The sequence below is a fragment of the Pholcus phalangioides genome, unplaced genomic scaffold (assembly GCF_987345545.1).
Source record: "Pholcus phalangioides strain wild (caught in Gottingen) unplaced genomic scaffold, Ppha-v1.0 ptg000029l_1, whole genome shotgun sequence".
Classification (NCBI taxonomy): Eukaryota; Metazoa; Arthropoda; class Arachnida; order Araneae; family Pholcidae; genus Pholcus; species Pholcus phalangioides.
The window spans coordinates 3,314,056-3,336,000 of record NW_028301619.1 but is presented as its reverse complement, the minus strand read 5'-3'; the positions used below and the strand labels follow the sequence as shown (position 1 = coordinate 3,336,000).

Here is a 21,945-nt window from a genome sequence, read left to right as displayed (position 1 = left end):
CTCATTTTAATGAATACCATTATAGCGAAATTCTCGTTTTAACAAACACTTTTCTAATCCTCCAGATAAGTTTACCAAGGAACAATGCATAAACATGGAATTCATTCATAACGAAATTTCATCGTAACAAAATGATTTCTCTGGTCTCTTCTGAGAAAACTTTAAAATGCTGCAGATTTTAACCCACTGCCAATATAATCATTTATCTTACATTTTATTCTGTTAAAACTATATTGCAGAATCCTTACATTGCAAATACAGTCCATGGTACTTAATGTGATCACATCAGGACTCAGGGTTTCTAATAACAATAATCGAATGATAATTATATTCAAAAAAGTTTGGGTTACAAGTACAGTGACCATACATTCTATTTAGTTGAACAGGATGTATGGCAAATGGGTATTGGTAAGACGGGACAAGTCTGTTTTTCTTTCCCACATAATTGGTTGCAAAATGTTCAATTGTTCCATTTTTTTAAAATTCTATTCTAAAACTGGACTTTATTTTCTTTTGAGCTAAAACCCTGTATTTTTGTTATTCAGACATAGCGAAGTGTTAGAAAGGAACTGTCTAATGTTTATCACAATTTACGATATTTTCAGTAATGTGCCCAATATGTTTCATAGATTCTTTTAGAAATTCTCTCGGGAAAAGAAATTTGAATCTGGTGAACTAAAAGAAACAGGTCAAGAACTGAAAAAAATGATTTTTTTCCACCATACATTTGTCTTCACTATAAGAAGGCTATTGCGAAAGCAGCTTAGGACATACATGGAATCACTACGAATGCTACGGACTGATTATGACATTAAATACGGAAAGTTTTGTTGACAAGAGAGGGCAATGATAACATCATGTAGCTTCCTGCATAGTCTTGCAACCTAATAATGATAATGGAAGAATAGGTAAATTTTGCACGAGAATATTGAGAAGTCACCTATGAATAAGGCAAATGTACAAAAATTTACCAAAACTCCTTATGCATTTTGACATACAGTGGGTGTCATCTTCAGAGGAAAAATATTTAACCATTAATCATGCTGACAAAGGATCCCACTTGGGTTCTCCAACCTATTGAGGTCCCCCCCCCCTCCCCCTCCCCATAAAAAAATTGCAACACTAGACTAAAAACTAAAGAATGTCCCATATGCTGATTGATTTTCTGATGTCTTTTTTTTTAATTTCTAGTCCAATGGCTCCAGGATTTCAACTATTAGAATTAAAAGTATGATATTTAGGAATTTATTGAACAGCTGCTGAAAAGGAAGGGGTATTCAGTTGGTTCAGTTGCAGCCACTCCTGCAAGAGAGAGAGATAACAGATCTTAACCAAATTAGAGTTAAATCACTGTAAATCTGGCTGGGTTTTTGAAGGGACAGTGCCAAAAAGTGGAAAAACCACAGAAAAAAGTGGTAAAAATGGGGGAAAAAAAGGAAAAATACATAGTACATCATGGATGTTATGTCATTATTAATTGTTAGAACTACAATTTTTGATTAATATAGTTTCAACTACTTATTTTTTCATACTTCTAGACGTGTCACTTATGGAAACTGTTCATGTAAGAGACATGTATCTCAAGCAAAATTGTTCTAACATGTTTTTTTTAACTAGTTCATTTTCCTTAAAAAAATGCTACAGGCCAAAACAGAAAAAAGAACTCTGCTTTTCCTTCATAATTGTCCTTTTGTGGATAACATATTCAAACTTTCTTGACAACATAAAATTCCTTATATGAGGTGGTGAATTTAAATTTTGATTGCTGGGATTATCAATTTGAGCAGTGGGGAAAAGATTAAACTGTACAAACTCTCAATAACAAACTCCCTGAGGATTCAAAGTTTTGTGTGCTGACAAGGAGTGTCCGTTCTCAGGTATAAAGGACTGTACAAATCCTGTCTTCTCAGAAAGAATAATTTTTCTGTACACGGGAACAAAATTTTTTTGTCACTTTTTTCCAGAATTACGGGATTTGACAAGTTGAACACATCATTGGCAGCACTGATGCATGCATGGCAGGTATAAAAGTATTTCAAGGCGTTTTCAAGTACACAAAAAAAAAATATAAAAAAAAGCTCTATTTAGTGCAGAAAAATACAGAAATACACTGATGGCGCAGGATGTTAATTTTTGTGCAGTGTGGCGCAATTGGCAAAAAGTTCCCACTCCCTGCAACGTTTACTCCCACATAGTCAACCCTTTGTCATGTCATCAGGGGTCTGCATTAGCAAAATGCATGCTCAAAAATAAAATGTGATTCACCTTCTTGGCTTTATTCTCAAGGACTCACTGTCACCTCTCTGTGTGTGTGCCCTATTTTCTACTAAGTATCTGTACGAAAAAAATAGGTTATTTCAATGCGTTCTACCACCTTTTAGATATTAGTCCATCTTTTTACCTGTATGTTATGAACACCCTGTTTCTATACCCAAAGTTTTAGAAGAGAAATAAATAATTTAACTTCCTAAAAAATGCAATGTCACAGTACAGTCGAATATCACTATAGTGAACCCGGGATGCAGTGAACTCCTATTTAACTAACGCTATTTTAAACACTAATAGTGAACTGCTTAGAAAATGAAAGTCCACTTATAGTGAACTGAAGTGTCCTTTCTACAATTTTTTTTTCCAGTTTTCTAAGGGATCAGGGCATTATTCGTAACTTCAAATCTGACTACAGGAAGCAGTTTGTTACATGTATTTTGGAAAGGTATGAAATGTGTGACCAATGCATATAACATCTCTTTTTTGGAAGCAATCGTTTTCCTGGAGAAATAACAAATGCAACAATTTGCAATTGCTTTTGACATGCTGATCTTTCCAAGAATGGATAATGACATCGTATCCGAAGTAAAGCAAAAAGAATGATGCTGACGAAGAAGATTCCTTATCCTCAGAAGAAGAAAGTGAAATGTCAGCACCTTTAATCTCTGAAGTAGAAGCAGCTACAACATTCTGAGTATTATTTTTTCTACGGAAACTGTGGACAAATAAACTTTGGACTCTTTCCTAATCATTGATAAGAAAATTGATTAATTTTATTTAAATTGAAATGCATTCAATCAAAAAGGATATGCAAAAAATAAAATTAAGTAATACTACCTCAAAATTCTTCCTTTCTAATATTTGATTAATTGTCTATTTAAGTGATTAATAATTTATTAGTAAATTCTGTATTATCGTAGTGAATGTTTCCAACAAAACCATTATCAAATGCTAAGAAATATCAATGTTTCAACAAATTTGGATATAGTGAGCCTTGGGGTTATATTGAACTTTTTATTGGGTCCACAGATGGTTCACTATAATAGGGTTCGACTGTATATTTAAAATCTGGTTAAGCAACAAAATTTTGAACTGCAGTCAAATGACCACTCTGTAGTTAGGTCTAGGTAGAAGAAGTTCTTAAAAATTAACAAAGTGACTTAAAATTTTCATTTTTGCTCCAAGGGATTCCTTTCAACAAATTTAAAAAAGTTACAGAGGGAAATTTTAAAATTTTGAAAAATAGAATTGCAAATGATGATCAAAGTTTCAAATGCAGTCAAAATGATTTTGCCATAGTTCTGGTGGTAAGCTAACTGCCATATCATTCATTCATAACACAAAACCAATAAAAATTTATACCTAATATTTCTTCACTTAGACAGATAATAACAAATTTCAATACATTATTTTGATAATTTTGTGATCACACTTATTTCATTGAAAGGTCAGGAGTTTTTAATTTATCAGGAATTTTGCTGTAAATCAAAATTTTATTTTGATAAAATTGACCTAATCTGTGGTTCTACAGGATTTAATACACTTATCTGATTCATTAATACATCATAGTGGGAGACTGATATCTCAGTACCACTTCACATATCACTACAATGCATCCCTTCTCAAAGCTACAGAAAGTTGCTGAATGTAGCAACTATATTCTTTGCTCACATTTTGAAAATGGGAAAAAGAATAATTTTTACTACCCTTCGCACTTTGACCATTGTGACTGAAATTTGCCTACATAACTGTTAAAAAAACACAATTTAGGTTATAATAAATAAAACATACCACAATCTACTTCATCTGTTCCATCTCCACAGTCATTTTCATGATCGCATTTCCATGTTTTAAAAATACAGTGGCCATTATCACAGCGCAGTTCATTGGGACCACAAGTTCGAAGGGCTAAAAAAATAAAACAGGAATATGAAGAAAATTGTCAACCTTACTAGATATGCTTATTTGAACTCAGTTTATTAGTATAAGCACTATGAATATGATTAGGGTTATGAATATTATATATTCATAACCCTTTCAGAACTAGTACACACAAATGTGTGATTTGTTTTTTCTTGACATATTCTTTTTTTATTCTCAGGAAGTTCAGCCCTGACTTCAATGATAAAACACCCACAATCCTCGAAGTCAGGGCCAAACTCACTGGTTAAAAAAGAATATCTACAATGAAAAAAAACTACATTAGGTTAGAACATAGTGTTCCGTATTGGTAAATTGAATCTGGGTATTGATGAGATTGTTAGCAAATTTGCAGATAATGTAAAGCTAATGGGGAGTTGCTCCAGACTAACTTAAACAGGATTGGAACATGGGCAAATGAATAGAGCATGACGTTTAGCATTGACAAGTGCATAGTCGCTCATTTTGATTCGAACAATCATTTCACTTATCGGTTGAATAGTATCACTATCCCAAATGCCACTAGGATAACCGATTTGGGAATTGACGAGCAGCTTAGAATTTCTGAACATTGTTCAGCAGTGGTAAAAGAGGTGAATAGAATGCTTGGTTTCATTTTCAAAAGGGTCTCTTCATGTTCTAAAGTCATTCTGCTTTTCCGAGGCTTAGTTCTTCACACACTGGAGTATGCCGTAAGGTTTTGGGGACCATACCTATAAAGGAACATAGACTTAGTTGGGGGGTTGCAAAGAAGAGCTATGCATGCTCTTGTTGGCACACAAGGCTTGAGCTATGAAGAAAGACTCAATTTCTTGAATATGTTTACATTTGAAGAAAGCAGGTGTCACAGGTATATGATAGAAGTGTTCAAATTTTTAATGGGATGGATATGATGGACCATGAGTTATCAACACCGTCAATAAACTACTTAGACAAGGGGACACCAGTATTGTTTAGTAAGGGACAATCCCAGGTTGTGGTGTTGCAGGGAGTTTTCTCTGTACAGTAAAACCTCTCGATAATGGACACCATGGGACCAAAAATTTTGTCTGCTAACGGGGAGTGTCCAGTAATGGGGAGGTACGATGTACAGTAGAACCTTGTTTATATTACTTTCACAATTATACAACGTTTGGCACTGGATGCAATTAGTGCCAATAAATATGTTACTGTGTGTGTGAGTGCAAAAGTGAATGCTGATGCGGTGGTTATGCATAATCACCAATTGTCTCAATAAAGAAAGCTTGATATGAAATTTCACTACATTTATCACTTTCACCTGCGATTAACGCATAATTCCCAAATACAAGTGGAAAGTGTGATAAATATGGAAAAATTTTCAACCTTTCCTTTTGATTAAACCGACTAATTATTTTTACCCACACATACATGCACTACACGTATTTTGCAATAAAAATTGAATTAAAATAAGTGTGAAAAAGATAACATCATTTATTTGGCTTTCTTCACACATATCAATATGTGCAAACTAAACTAACATTACCATTTGGAGTCACCATCCTTGACCCTAGTTATATTCCATTAATCAAGTAAATGACTGCCGGATTATCATATCTACCAATACGAGCTTGGGATTATACATAATCACCATTGAACACAATAAATTCTTGATTAATAGACAAAAATTAATAAATTAAGAGTTTTGAAAAAATTAGAGTTAGCCTGATTTCACTGTCCACTAATGGGGAGTGAAATACATTAAAGCCCTATTCCACAAGACCAAGGATCAGAAAAGTGTCTGCTAACGGGAGGTGTCCGTTAATGGGGAGTGTCTGTTAGGGGAATTTCCATTATAATAGGGTTGTCAATAAATGGAATAGCTTACTTACCTTTGGGGGTGGTGATTTCTAACACAATTGTTATGTTTAAAAAGGAGTATGATAGACATAGTGGGATAAATCAAGAAGCTATCCATACTTAGATAAGACAACCATAATCTTTTTTATGGGCAGTGCAATTCTGTTTTGAATCCAATTATTTGTGCCTACTTCAAAGATATTTTCCACTTCCTCTTTGAATTTTCTCATGATTTTTCCCATCTTCTGTTTCAATTTTCCAATAATTTTTTGCATCCCTTCTAGCATGATGCCTTCGTCAGTTGATTCTGCAATTTCTTTATCTTAGAAATCCTGCAAAGGAATGTGGACCTATTCAAGTATTACGTCAGCAGATTTTTAGCCACTTTTTGACCCCTCCCCTCCTTGTCAGCAGAATTTCATCAGTTCTGCTCCCTATCTCTTAACTCATATTGGGATCAGAGATATATGTGGGGGAGGGGGTTTGTTCCCCCTTCCCCCACAGACAATCAAAAATTTATTTTTTTTGCTGCAATAAATATTTAAAAAAAATTAAAATTTTTGAAGAAAATACCTTATATGTTATTATAATCAATTTCTGTTAATTTCAATGCTACTTGAAGGTTAAGAACTCAAAATTTCTTTTTTAAAAAATTCATTGCATCCAACCCTCTAAGCCATATATGCTAAATCCATTATCTGCGGAATAAAATGTGACCCTCTGGGATATTTGACGTGACCCGTCACCTCAAACCCAATTTTGCAAAAATAAACTAAGAGGCATATTTACAGATCACTCAAGTGCTCTGTGGCATAATTCCAGAGCATTTAAGTGGCCCATGGCACATTTTCAGATCACTCAAGTAGCTCAGTGGCACATTCATAGATTACTTAAGTGACCTGCGACACAGTTCCAGATGAATTAAGTGGTCCACGGCACATTTCGAGATCCTTGAGTGGCGTGTGGCACAGTTTTACAGCACTTAAGTGCTCCCCAGTACAGGTCTACATCACTCAATTTACCCACAGCCCATTCCCAGATTACTTAAGTGATATGTGGCATAATTACGGATCACTTGAGTGACACGTGGTACAGTTAAAGAGCACTTAAGCAGCCTGTAACACATTTCTAGAGCACTTGAACAGCCTGGACATATTCCCAGATCCCTAGAAGAATCCGTGGAACATTTAGAGGTCAGTAAAGTGGCTCTGTAGAGGACTTATCAATGGGGAGAATGTTAGTTCAGGTGCCCACAAACTAGGGAAAGTTTTTTCTCGTTCTTGGCACGCCCAGTAAGATATCAGTAAGAATATTTCATATTTTTATAAACGGTGATTGATGATGTGTGTAGGTATCATTCACCATAGGCTTACCATAGGCTTATCTCAAGATTACCTCACCTATTGTTATAAAAAGTCCTTATGTAACTCTAAGTTAAATAAAAAATCATAAGCTGTCCTATACACATATATACAATCAAACTCTGGTGTTGAAACATGTTTTGTAGATGTCATTGCAAGTAAAGTTGTCTGAAAATTAGGTTAGATATTTCAAATATTTAAAATTACTTGCACAAAAATAAAGAATAATGCACGCTAAACTTACCACAAAACTTCTCATCTTCATCAGTTTTATCTCCACAGTCATCATCACCATCACATGCCCATAATGTGGGTATGCATTTCCCATTGGTGCAAGCAAACTTATTATCACTGCATGAAACATTCTCCGCTACAAATTCATAAGAATTATTTTCTCAATATCCACATACTAATATGTGATCAAGCACAAAAGAAACATAAAATTAAAAAACAAATAACATGTATTGTTGTTTTATACATTTAATTAGGCACCAGATAACTTTGTCATAATTGTGTTAGGATTTATGTAATAGGAGCAAATGATCTAACAACAAATTATATCATTTTCCAAAGGTTTATTTGAATACCATTGTCCTGGAATTTGAGAAATTTTCAAATTGACATTAGTTTGTTGATGGATCTTTGTGTAATTGTATGTAACCACCATAGTCATTTTTTAAGTCTGTGGCAAACATTGCTTGAACTAAGCTCTTAGACCCTATAAACTCCAAAAATGGCAAACATAACATTTTAAATCCTTACATATTCATTTCAACACACAATGGGTGTCATCTTCTAGGGAGAAAAATGGCTAGCAATATGATATATTTTCTTAATTATTATTATTTTCTTTTCCCAGCAGTGAGCAGCTATACTTAATACATTGAGCTGCTCATTTATAATCTATTTATTTTCGGAAAAAGATAATTTTGAATTTAAGCAGGCCTGAAATTGCACAAAAAAGAAAACTTGCAGCATTGTTGGATTATTATGAATTTACATTAATGCTTTTAAAAAATAATTGGTAAATGACAATAAATCAATGCCAGCCATTCCAACACCAAGGCACAATCCTATGAAATGTATCCACAGATATATTTCATAGAATAATCTTCAGCAAGTTCAAAATTACATAAGCAGCCAATCACGCTATTGTAGTGGCTCTCGTCTCATAATATCCCAACAAGTCAAACAAAAGCTCAACCAGGAGCTCATCTTCATTTTAATCTCTGCATCTGACTCAGTCAGACATGCCATCATTGTATCTGTTGAGAAACCTAGAGAAGAGTGTGAGACTGGTCCTGACAGGGACTCTCAGTCAAATCATGTGAACCATTTCTTTTCTTCTGAAGACGGCATCCATTGTGAGTTGAAATGCATGTAACGATTTAGTACCTTGTAAAAAACCTTTCATTTACTTTTTTTTGTAGAGTCTAAGAACATAGACTTTCATAATCTTTTCATAATCTTTATCACCTTCATTGCATTTTAAATATATGATTATGAGTTTTCTTCATTTTCTCCATTCAAAATATTTATATATAAGTTCAATTCAATAATTTTTCTTCTCAAATGAACTTACGAACACACATTCGTCCTTCATTTGCAATCTTAAAACCTGTGTGGCATCTGCATTCTACTGTACCATTTGGTGCTTGATGGCATGAATCTGTACAGCCACCATTATTTATTTTACATGGATTTTTGTCACCTAAAGTTAGATGAAAAAATAATAAATTATTAGCGAAGTAAGAATGTAAAATTCTATGATAACAAAAAAATAAGAATTTAGTTATTAAAGAAGTAACGTAAAGCATATAAAATTCTTTGGTAATTGAAAATTAAATTTTTTTCAAACAAAGTATATTCAGTTAATCAAGAGCCATAAGGCATTATAGATATTACAAAAATGGTATACAGAGAATACATGCAATTAAATTCTTTATCACAAATATTCTATAGAACAAAGTGTCTGTAAGAGCAGCTATCATTGCTTAACCCATTTGGACCCAAATTGTAGCATCCAGAGGCATTTTTGCATTTGGCAATTTGCATCCAGAAGTGGAATAACCAGTGAATTTTTGATGTGATCATCAGGGGTGGACAAATCCCAGGTGCCAGTGTAATAGAGAGGGACTACCTCATTCATATAAGTGCTACTTATTTAATGTTTATATTTCTAATAATAATACAAACAAACCTCTCTTCCTCAAAAAACTCCATACCTTAAAAAATAATAAAACCATTTACAAGCATTTACCATACTAAATCAATGCATTTTTACCTCTCTGTCTCGAAATGATTTTAGAAAAACTCTTTATCTTGAAAGCCTAGCTCAATGATAGTAAAAAGAAAACACAGAATTTCCTTTTCTACCATGCAAATCTGGTTTTTCTCCAGAGGTGAAAAAGAAACATAAGAAAGGATTGTTCAGTAAAATAGCCTATTGTGTTGATGGGTCTCATCAATCATGAGTGGATATTATGACTAGCATGGGGTGGATGCCATGGGGATTCACTGCAAACTTGCAGCACCTTGACTGATACTAAAATTAATACTCAATGTATGGCCGACTCGGATGATGAAAATACAGCAGAAAATGCTCCAGAGGAATTGGAAAAGAGTAACAGTGAAAAATGCTATAAAAAAATTTCTGGAGCAAAATATAGGGCCTGAAACATTTGCAGCTTATGCTAGTATAGATGAAATTGTGAAGGCTCAATGAGCGAAAAAATATGCATCAAACTCAGCTTATGGATTATTTTAGATAAGGGATGTGTAAATAAAATTGAATTGAAAAATAAAATTCAAACATATTTTAGTGTGTCTGCATATAGAGTGATTGAACATTGATTGTGTAACTTAACCAATAATTTCATAATTTCATTCTTAACCATTTTTTAGCCCTTATCAATCAATTTTATCACTATTTTTCCTTTCTTATTGAAAAAAAACTCTCTAATCTCAAAACAATTTTCAGTCCCTGCAGTTGAGATAGAGCGGTTGGACTGTATTTTCACCTGAAATACCAAGTCACCTTATCTGGGGTCGACCGAAAATCATTGGAAGGTGTGACACACTGTGGTTGGGAAAAGCCGGCCTTGCTTTTGTTTACAGCAAAACAACATACCATCGTCACTGCTTCCATCATCTGACAGCTCCAGAATAATAGAATATATGCAAATAGGGAGTGTGATCGATGCTGATAGGCCACCTCAACAGTAGCCAGCCATATAAAAGGAGGCAGTGAGATCACTTCTAGGTATTTAAACTTCACTTGATCTTGCAGTTTCACCTTCATTACTTGCTTCATCATTTATATTCCGACTTCACCTGGGAAGTCTCACCTTCTGTCATCGATGTTCCTAAGTTTTATTCTGGCTGTCTGATCATCTTTTAAGGTCCACTGAAGTAAAGTAAGTTGATGACGTAGTTTGTGAGTGATCAATGAACAATTTATCAAAATTTTTGAGAATAAATAATAAGTTTAAATCCTGTAAATAAAAGTAAACTGTAATGAGTTTTAAATTTCAACTCTTAATGCATTTGATTGCTTCGTGATGCTCATTAAGATCCCAGTTATGACAAATGGTTCATCACACCAGGTCGCCATGGTGACTTAAAAAATTGACATTGGCGCATAATTTTTTTTTATGTCCTATTACTGAATCAAGCACATCTGCTAGCATGTAAAAGGGCTCGTAAGTCATGGGCAAGTAAAACTATTTTTTTAATTCGTATGTTTTTAACATCTCATACACGGTTGAAGACATACTTTCCTTTCTTAGAAGGCATTCCAGCAGGATGTTTTTGAGTACTGTAAAATCCTCTTTGCTTCAAATTTTTCCCTATTTTTCTCTATCACAAATAATTTTTTTGCTTGTAGATTGGTTAATTAGAAAGGAAAGACTGATGTCATTTATTCCCAACACTCCAATCTCCAAAACACCTTTCAGGCACATTTGCCGATCTTTAGATAAATTTCAATGTTAATTGTGGTGCTGTTATTATGTATGAGTTTATTTTGTCCAAGCACAAAACGCTATCCATTGCTTTAAAAATTGGAGCTACAAAATTGGTTTAAACTCAAAGCTAGAAAAAAAGTGAGATATCAAAGAAATTTGTAATTGCTTGAAGTTTGAAATCAATGATTTTGAAGAAAAAACAAAGAGGAATCTAAGGGAAAGTCTTCAGATGGTCAACTGAATATCTGTAAGAATAGATTTAGAAAAGGAGTTCATATAAATGTGGAACTAGTTCTTTTGTAAATAGTTTGGCGAAGTGAGACGAAAATATGTTTTTTTGTGACTGAGCCCTTGTTAATTCAAAAAGCATTCTTCATGCTTATAATTGGGAAAAAAGTATTTCAAAACAAAACTTTTACAATCAAAAATCATATCAAGGGAAAAAAATTGATAACAATAATATTTAATATCTATCAATTTTTTTGACATATTCAATTACATAAGAGAAATTTTACTTAAATTTTCAACCTATTTTAAGGTATGTTAGAACTGTGTATCATGTCTGCAAATAATGTTTCATTTTGCAAAAATACAGTGGCAGCTCATAGCTAAAATTAGTGGGGGTGCTGCTCCAGAAAATTTTTAGCCTTTGTTTTAAAATTGTGTAAAAGGAAACCAACATGTATAAAAAGCTAATAAAAGAACCAAAAATAAAATATAGAACAGTAAATGAAAGAATTAAAAAAAAAATGAATCAAATAGAATAGCTGGAAGCAGGATAATAATCTAACTCTACACTTTATCACATTCAAGAATATGGTACACTGTTTTTAAGCGCAACACACGTGGAATAAAAAAACTACCTTCCACCAGCACGCCAGGGTTGGCACAGCGAGAGTGACAGTGCTCTCACTCCCTCGCAGCCTCGCGTGAAGCTTCCTATGTGTGCATGCCCACAACAGTCAAGCACCACGTTGCTGGCACTGTGAAGCGCACAGTTCTATACAACGATTTTTGTATCTTTTTCATAAACTGGGGGATGGCTACTGACATTAAGCTTGAAAATTATATATTGTACAAGTATAAAGAAACAATTAAAGAAGAAAGGACTTATTATATTAAATGTTATCGATAATATCAAGTGAAAATAGGAATTGCTACAGTTCCACAGTGTCTATGCGCGAGCTGCCACTGCTTAAATGCATCATTTTTCAAGTTGGTGTGGGTATAACAAAGTAATATATAGTAAAATATTGAATAGTTTGCTGGGTTTTTTTACTTTTACTTGTTATAGGCAAGATTATAAAACAAAATGAGTATATTAAACATGCTTACATTTCTGCCTACTTGGTGCATACACATGTATATCCCGTGGTGATTCCTCCAGTCTTTTGACCATCTCAATCATACCAGCACCAGTATATTTTTCAGCTCTATATACACCTCCTGTAATAGTATTATTGGATGTATTGATGAACAAATACTAATCACATTATTATATACAGTGTTTCCCTAGACTTATTATTGTTTATTTCCTTAGCTGACAAAATGAATTTTGCTAGACTGTTCCACTCTTAGTAGAGGACAAAGTGAAAATTTTTTACCTATTAATTCTTTGCTATTCTGTTGATTTAAAAAGCACCACAGTCTGAGACATTATATTCACGGGGGCCAATAGAACTAGGACATACAGTTTGCAAAAGATTCTGAGCAGATTTTTTCCTTCTGAAAGAGAAGTTTGTGCTTTTAACTATGCTGTGAGGGAAACCATTTACAGTAGCCATGTGTTTGCACTGTGGTCATGGTACTATAGTGGAACATGTCTAAGACAGACTCTCTATGAGACAGAAACATGTCTTGAACAAAATTGAAAGAGAGCCCCATCAATGATTATTGTTCTGATGTGCACCTTTATAAAATGGAAAAACAGTGTTAAAATCTTGAGCGATAAAAGTGAAACCTGCAAATGAAATTTGGAGCTCAAGTAGTTGATAAGATGGTGACATTATACATCAATATATATTACAACTTCATCATTAAATTATATAGCATTCTTATTATGGATTTTGCATTAAGATAATTATCTATACATGTATATAGTCTAAGAATGATGCAATATGTGTACATCAACACACACTCCTATAAAGACTTCTGATTCAAAAATCTCCAAACATCAGATGAATACGGATTTGAAGGGCTTATAAAATCTCACGAAATAATTTTCGATAGTGATTATAATAAGAAGAAGCTAGCCGCTTCAGAATGAGATATCATCCCTCCATAAATATTAGGTTCTGAAGTGCCCCGGAATGACGCTAATATATTTTCTACCTAGCACACAGAGTGAGAATCCACTCCCATCTATAAACTTGTGATTAAACAAGAAGACATTACCTCCCGATGCAGTACCATGTGCTAGCAACAATTCATTATCAGAGACTCACTGTATTGTAGATTTAGTGATGAAAGCATTTCAATTTTAGTGACGCTGAGTTTCTATCAAACAAATTAGCTGCACCATAGCTCTAAAGAAATTTCACTTTAAAAAAAAGTTACATACACTTACTACTAATTAAAGACAGCTGGAAAAGTTAGAAAATTTCATTTATTTCTTTCCTTGAAATAATTTCTTCAAAAAAAGAAATGAATAAGAAAGGAAAAAAGAAAAAAAATTGCACTGTGTGCAACATACATTTCTTAATTAGTGTGTATTTATATATATTTTTTGACCAATCACTGTCAAAATTTGAAAAAAAAAACCAAGAACCCAAGTTAACTTTATGCATGACAGATGTTCAGATATTATTCTTGTCAGGACTTAATATACTCCATTATATAATGATTCATATACTCCATTATGAATGAATTATTCGTACTAGTGGATTCTCCTTATATCAAACTCTTACTATAATAATTTTTTGAAAATGTAATGATTATTTTGGAAAACAAAGGTTATTCGGAAGACAAAAGAAATTGGGGCATTGAAAAAAAAAGAAAAAAAGAGTGAATATAGCATTAGTCCCCCATTTTAAATTTCGCTACCACATGGAAAGAAATGAAAACTCAGTGATTGATAAAATTGTGAAATACAGAAACCGAAAATGATTTCAAAGGATTGAAGCCATTCAATTTCAATGCAAGTATAAAGTGGGCAGGGAATGACTGGCAGGACTTGGGTTCTAACCCCCCACTGGAGCCACAGTTGATGGTTGGCTGAAGTTGATTTTCTGTGGTTTGCAACTTCAACAAACAAATGTGAACCAATCTTCCTGTTGTCTTGCCACAGAAAGCAACTGACTTACTATGGTACAAAACAAATATTCAATCGTAACTAGAGATACGTAAATTTCACAAAAAACATCAGAAATTTCGAGAGAAAAAAAATTTCAAATCATAAATTTTGCATTTATTTGCAAAAAAGAAAAAAATATTCAAGTGAAAAATTTGATATTTGTTCACAAAAAAAAAAAAATATATATATATTAAAAAATAGCATATCATAGGCCCTCGGCTAAAATGATTTTTCTGAGACTCTCTCCCCCTCTACCTTGCTAGAAATACTTACTCTCGATAATTTAAACCACATCTCATTCTCATGAGGCCCCTCTGCACTTAAGGTTTCTGGGCCGTGCCCAGATGGACCCATGCATTAAGATGGCACTGGTTGGATGCCATGTGTAAAGTCAATGTATTTTAACTTTTTTCTGCTGCTGTGTCTTCAGCAGAAGACAATGCTGTTCATCAATTCCAATATACAGTAGAGTCTCGTTTATCCGACCTTCCGTTCCCATGTCCCACCGAAAAAAAAAAGATTAAACACCATCTGTCGAGGTTTCAGAATTTCACATAACGACAGAGTTAAGACTCTAGAACCCATATTTTAAGAGCTAGAATTTCATTGTCAAGACTTATTTTTAAGAAACTTATGGAGTAATCGTGATATTTATTGAGAAAAGCAGCAATATGATATTCGCTCAGATGAATGACACCTTTGAACAACGACTTATACTGTGATACTTTTTTTTCTTTTCGGTAGCTTAAATATGCACTGATCATTTTTCTTGAGTGCAAAAAGAGTTGTCTTCTTCTTGGTCACAACAGAATTAAATTCTCTGAATTCTTTAATGAATGCGTCACCCACAAGATTCACTTTATACACCCAGCATTGGTAGTGCAAAATGTTGTCACCAAGAAGTGTTTTTGATAATTTAAAGCACACAGTCATGTAACGCGCGGAGTCTGATACTAGATCCTTTATTTTTGTATTTAGTTTCATATTCTTTTAAGGTGTCAATTATAGCTTGGAAACACACAGAAGAATTAACGATGAAATTTAAATTATCGAGAATTTACAGAAAAGTAGTGAAAATTCAAATTTTTGTGTTTATTTGTTAGAATTGGCAAATTTCGCAAATTTTTCTGTTATTTCGTAAATACAAAATTTATGTACCCCTAATCATAACATTTCACTCACAACGTGAAATACAGATGGCAGCACAGAAAAATGAGACGTATACTAGATTCACACTCAGACTGTTAATTACACACTTCTGGCACAACTCACTTGGTAGTCCGTAGCGATAGGACCAGATGCTCAATTTGAAAGAAAGAAAGGGGATGACTGGCTAGTAAAGTGGATGTTAAACAATGCATACCCCACACAATGATGGTAGTGCTCATGGTCATCAAGTTCTAACTCAAGAGGAGATAGCAGAAAATAGTTGCAAAGCCAGGAAAAAAATGACAATGTTGTTGATGAGAAATTGGCATCAACTTGTCTCAAGTAGTAAAAACAACTCGAAAGAATAATGCCATCTCATTTATATATAGGAGCCTTTTAATACTCTTGTATATAGGAGCCTTTCCATATTCTTGTTTATAAGATCCTTTCTATATTCTTGTTTATAGGAGTCTTTCCATATTCTCGTTTATAGAATTTTTTTTCCGGATATGAGAAGATCCAGAATTGCTAGCATACTACAAAAAAAAATTTTATAGTTTCATTCAAAAATCATTAAGAAACAAAATTGGAATGGATAGTAACTTATTCTTTCTTCTAGTCTACTTTTTCCACAGTAATCTTCAGCTATCAAATAAGTTAACTCTCAGTAAATGTTAACCCATTTGTAAAACCTTGTACATTTTCCTGAAGCTTGATTGGAGGAGAGGGACAACTATTTATTGTAAAAACCTTTTTAGGTTTCCTTCAGAAACAAACACAAAACTGACAACTAAAATAATTATTTAAAAATTATTATATAAAATTATATGAAATTATTTAAATTATAATTTATGAATCTATAAAAATTGTAGTATCTTTGAATTTTTAAAAAAGCAATTTAATAGACATTGATTTGACTATCAAACATTCACCCCATCAATACATTAAATATATATATATATTGAGGGATTACTGTTCTTTATTTTCAAATAATGAATTCCTTTTACATATAAGTACTGTCAGTTTTTAAATACAATGAAATTTATGATCAGTAAAGTTGGAAAATCACTCACTCAATTGTAAGTCAGTCCAATAAATAAACTTCCCATGAACAGTTATTGCAAATGGGTATATTGTTGCAGATACTAAAATTTCTCTATTTTTCCCATCCAAATCAGACCTTTCAATTTTCTCTCTGTAATGACAATAACAAATATTGAAAAATTTGAATATATAATGTTTTGAAACACTAAGAATGCTAATAATTATGGGTTCACATCATTTGACTGTGGGCCTTCTTCAATCCTTCATACCTTAATGCATCGGTCCAGTACAGTTTACGATCTTCATAATCAATTGCTAATCCACTAGGTTGTGTGAGATTGCTGTCAATTACTGCTTTTCTTTTATTTCCTGCCATTGTAGCTCTATATATTTTACCAGTATTGCCAAAGCGGCCCCAATCTGTATAATACATGAAACTATAAAAAAGAATAACCAGAATTCAGATATAGATGTATATTTCAATATAAATCAAATGTGGAATCTTCATTAATATATAATTAGCTTTGTATTGTTTTATCATGATGTTAATGCTTTGGTATGATCATGCATAAATGTATTATTTTGTTTTAGCATTGGTTAGAATATCGCCTTTAATCTAAAATAGTATTCTTTTTTTTATTTGCAAAATTCTAAACTACCATTTCTCTGATATAGGCCTATAATGATTTCGAAAACTTATTTCAAGTTTAATTCATTTAATATTTTTCCAAATGATAAATTATTTAAAAAAAAAAATTTATGTTAAAAAAGTGAATTACAAATACATTCATGTCCAAACCTTGATTCAAACCCAGACCTACACAACCAAAAATTAGCATACTTACTGCCAGTTGCTAATGCTATATTGTATAAGTTAAGCTAGTTGAGTTCTATGATTAATGCTTAAATAGTGATAACATAATATGTGTAAAACTATATTCCTTTCTCAAGTGTAATATAGAGACATCTATAGAATTGAAGTACAAAAAACATAATTCTTTGGTATTATTTTTATCCTAACTCAAAGCAGCAGCAGCTAATGGTGTTTTTAAAAAAATGATTGAGTAAGTTTTTTTTTATGTATAGAAGATAATTATACACCATGTAAAAATCATGAAAGTTTTACAAATATCAAACACATATAGGATTTTTATAGAAGGAGGTTTGTGATATTTTGTGTTTACAATTCACGTGGTTGAAGCTAATTATATCCCCTGCATTACACAAAAAATGAACATTATGTTGACTGATCATTGCATCTGAAGTTTTCTAAAAAATCATAAAATTTAGCTTCTTGAAACAATTGCATGTTTGGGGAAATAGAAAATTATATCACCCATTTTGATAAATGTAAGCTAGGGCCAGAAATGGGGGGGGGGGTGGTGATGGGGGCAGTTGCCCTGGGTGGCCATCTTGAGAGGCAGAAAATTTTGGGAACAAACTGTTACACAATCTTCAACGTTTTTGATGATGGGGGCAGCAAAATTATGTCCCCCGAAAAAATTGCAGTTCCAACCCTATGTAAGCAGTTGAAATGTGTCTAAATTTAAGTACATAATATATGTATGCATTTCTTGTCAACTGCCAGAACTTTCAATTCAAGGTCTGAAGATATCACCTTGCACTTTTAATGATCTCTCATTTGTACACCCCTCTCATTTATATCTTTCCCAGTTATAAGACCACTCTATGCATTTCTAGACTAAGGAAAAGGAAAATATTGCTATTTGTTTTTTCATTTAGATGACTGATTTTGTGAAATACCTGTCAGTTATGAGTCAAGAAAATTTTGAATTTTTTTTTTTTTTTTTTTGCTTTTTCTCCCTCCCAAACTAGCATTCACAAAGGAGTCTGAAAAGCTGTTCTGTGTAACTACATTTGTTATATTTAACCCAAAAAAGAAAATAATCTTTCCATCAACTACATCAATGCTTACATTTAGCTATCAATCAGTATCAATCAATCAGTATCAATCAATCAGTATCAATCAATCAGTATCTATCAATATGTCAACCTTTCAGAGGTTCCTTTTCACTAAATAAGGGGCTGGCAAAATGCTTGAAGAGAACTGAAAAATCACCATACCTCTAAAACCTGTGGATGTAAATACAGTAAAACCTGTATTAAGAAGAAACCTGTCTTTATAACATAACCATAGGTCCTCAGCAGAAGGGTCCTTATCTAGTCATTTTTGTTATACATGCAATTACTTTGTTATGCCTTCCAGGATCAGTCTGTGTCAGTGATTGCGACCAATCAGTCTTCAATGTTTGCATTTTCTTCTGTGTTCTCTTGGAGCCATGCATTGATAATCCAGAAGTGTGCTTCGGCACCTCCCAATCTGTTGAGTCATTGTACTTCTCCTCCAGGTGGCATCGTTCTGCCTATGTGGAAGATGACTGGAAAGTAATGGTTTCGATGTAAAAGCTCAATGTGTCAACACCTCTCATCAGTAATGGGATCTTGCTGAGGAAGGCCAAAACGTCACTACATCTTCTCTGGACTTTCTCTCAGTGCTGTTCTTGTGGGACTCACATTGCTAGGAGATCATTAACCACTTGAACTGTACACTCAATTGATTAATAAAGCAGTGGTTTCTGTGATAAAGGACATCTTAAAGGGTGTCCCATCGGACTGATTGGGTGAGAGCATTCTAATATATTTGTGGTATTTTTAACTTTAAAAGAAAATTTATTGCATTATGTTGTTCACTCTTAAAATGGCTTAGTTGTAAACTTTAAAACTAATTTTGTTAGTAAATGATTCAAATGGGAAAAAATTGTCATTCTTTACTGCCGTCTGCTGATGATTTACTGTTAAGAAGCAAAAAAAAAAAAATAATAATAACCGGTAATGTACTTTAATGGTACTTTAATTTGGGAGCTTGTCTGGGATCTAGTGGGTTTTAATGTTACATTAATTTTTGGGGGTTCAACCAATCTCAATTCATCTTGCGGAAAAAAATGTTGAATTTCCACTTGTAAATTTGAAGTTAATTTTTCTTTGATCAAAAAAGAAATTTCCATGAATTAATTTTTTTTTCAGTTTTTTTCTAGTCATTTTTAAACATACAGAAATGTATAAATGTAAGTCACAAAGACTTTTTCTCCAATTCTGCAATCTTTTAAGTGGGGAAGGAATGCCTGTCAAAATTATTGTGTATATATCATGTATTTTGGGGGGGAAAAATTCTATTTCATGTTTTTTGGAGGGGATAGTTTTATTTCATGTATTTTGGGGGGGGGGTGAGTTTTATTATTGGGATTTAATGTGTCAGTTTGAGATATTTTGCTGAGATTTTAGATAGTAGTAGAGCAGGACCCTAAGTGTATATTTCATGTTAGTGTATTTCATGCGGGTTTTGAATGTATTTCATGCAGTATTTATTAATATTGTATATTTCAGGCTTTTTTGGGCAGGTTTTTTCTCCTTTCAGGGAGGAAAAACTTTTTCCATTGTTAGGAAAAAACAGGGCTGTTGGTGGAGGGGGGTGTAACGTAACCATGGCCACTGTGGAAGGGTCCTCGTGTAGTCATTTTTGTTATACATGTACTTACTTCGTTATGCCTACTCTTATGAATCTTTATAAATGCCTATTAGGCATTGAACATTGAAGGAGTCAACACACTCCACTTCCTATCTCAGAGAGATATTGAAGCATTCCCAAAGGATGGGTGTATCCAAAAATTTATTAATTTATGTGAAAATAACAAACAATGATATTTCATATAAACATATTTACAATAAGGAATCTGGAGCAAAAATTGTAATTATCACACTATTAGGTATACCTATTAGTCAGCATGTCATGATTAGAATTTTTCTTTTTGAACATATTTTTCCTTCTCTATCTGGTTTCTGAGGAAACCCCAACCCAGAGAAATGGTAGTGGGAGGGGTGGGAGAGTTACACACTGGTGAATAGGAAAATATTTTAGACTTATTGTGTGGTTCGTTGCAATGAAATGATCGCTATAATGGAAAGTTTATCATAGTGGGAATCAAATATAAAGTTTTGAAAGCAATGAAAATTTTCAGGTGATTCATACCCTTCACAAGGATCCAGTATGATAGCTCTGGGTCTTTCAACCCTAGTAATCATTATGATATTAGATCCATCCAAATCCATAGCATATATGCTTCGGTTTCCAGAATCTGTCCAATAGATTCTTTGTGTTGTCCAATCATAAGCAATGCCTTCAGGATTTATTCCTTTATTCAAAATAACAGTAATGTTTTTCAAATCCATCAGACTGACAGATGAAATACTTCCATCGGGTCGAATTTCTGTTACAAAGAAGGAAAAACAACCAGATAAGAAACATTTGAAGAGAAGTACATCCATTTAAAATCATAATTTCAATCATTTTTTAAATAAAAAACATTAAAAATATTTCTTAAAAATGTTTTTGGTATCAAATGAAAATCCAATTTGAATAAATTAATTTGTTTGATTGTTCTCTTAAGCATTCAACACATTCTAAGATGTAGAAATAAAACTAACGAAAAAGGCAAACAGCAAAAAAGACACAATCCTTTTAACAAGAATCAAATTCTATTTAGAAGATATGCTTGCTTCTTTTGTAACTGAGAAAAGTTGTGAAAAGGTTGCATCACGACATATTTTGCGTAAAATATAGAGCAACATTAAAAAATTTTAAATAAAGTAAATCTTACGAGTAAAAAGAAGACGTTTGTCATGATAATCAAAATCCAAACCAACAACATTTGAAAGGTTGCTTTTTGGAGCAAATGGTACACTTGTAATGAGTGGATCCATATGCAAGCTTCTTATTTCTCGCCGTGTAGTGAAAATTAGATACTCATCAATATCTGTAAAAAAATAAGCTCATATTAATGAAAATTATGTATCATACAAGCAATGTTTAATTCTGGCTACACATCCGCCTTTTTAATTCAAACACAGACATGCAAAGTCTGCCATAACAAATATTTTTATCCTTTCAATTTTGTTATAAACAGATCAAACTGCTAAGTATACAAAAGTACATGGGAAAGTTTTTTTAACCTGAAATAACATGTGAAGGAGAGAGGTACAGCTATACAACTTAGATAATGGTATGGTGAAATTGTTATGTCTATTTATATGCAAAAAAACGGCAGCACGT

At 32.9% G+C, this 21,945-nt stretch overlaps 1 protein-coding gene across 2 annotated transcripts in view; it reads right to left on the bottom strand.

Moving 5' to 3' along the window:
* The window catches only part of mgl (low-density lipoprotein receptor-related protein megalin), a 425,733-nt gene that overhangs the window by 125,852 nt on the left and 277,936 nt on the right, over positions 1–21,945 (bottom strand). For both annotated transcript variants that reach the window (XM_089252561.1, XM_089252562.1), the window contains 8 exons: positions 21,494–21,649; positions 20,866–21,103; positions 17,087–17,254; positions 16,847–16,968; positions 12,668–12,778; positions 8,950–9,078; positions 7,612–7,737; positions 4,060–4,176 (listed from right to left, as the gene is read on the bottom strand). In XM_089252561.1, coding sequence (XP_089108687.1) covers positions 4,060–4,176; positions 7,612–7,737; positions 8,950–9,078; positions 12,668–12,778; positions 16,847–16,968; positions 17,087–17,254; positions 20,866–21,103; positions 21,494–21,649 — 1,167 coding nt within the window. The remainder of the gene's footprint in view (positions 1–4,059; positions 4,177–7,611; positions 7,738–8,949; positions 9,079–12,667; positions 12,779–16,846; positions 16,969–17,086; positions 17,255–20,865; positions 21,104–21,493; positions 21,650–21,945) is intronic.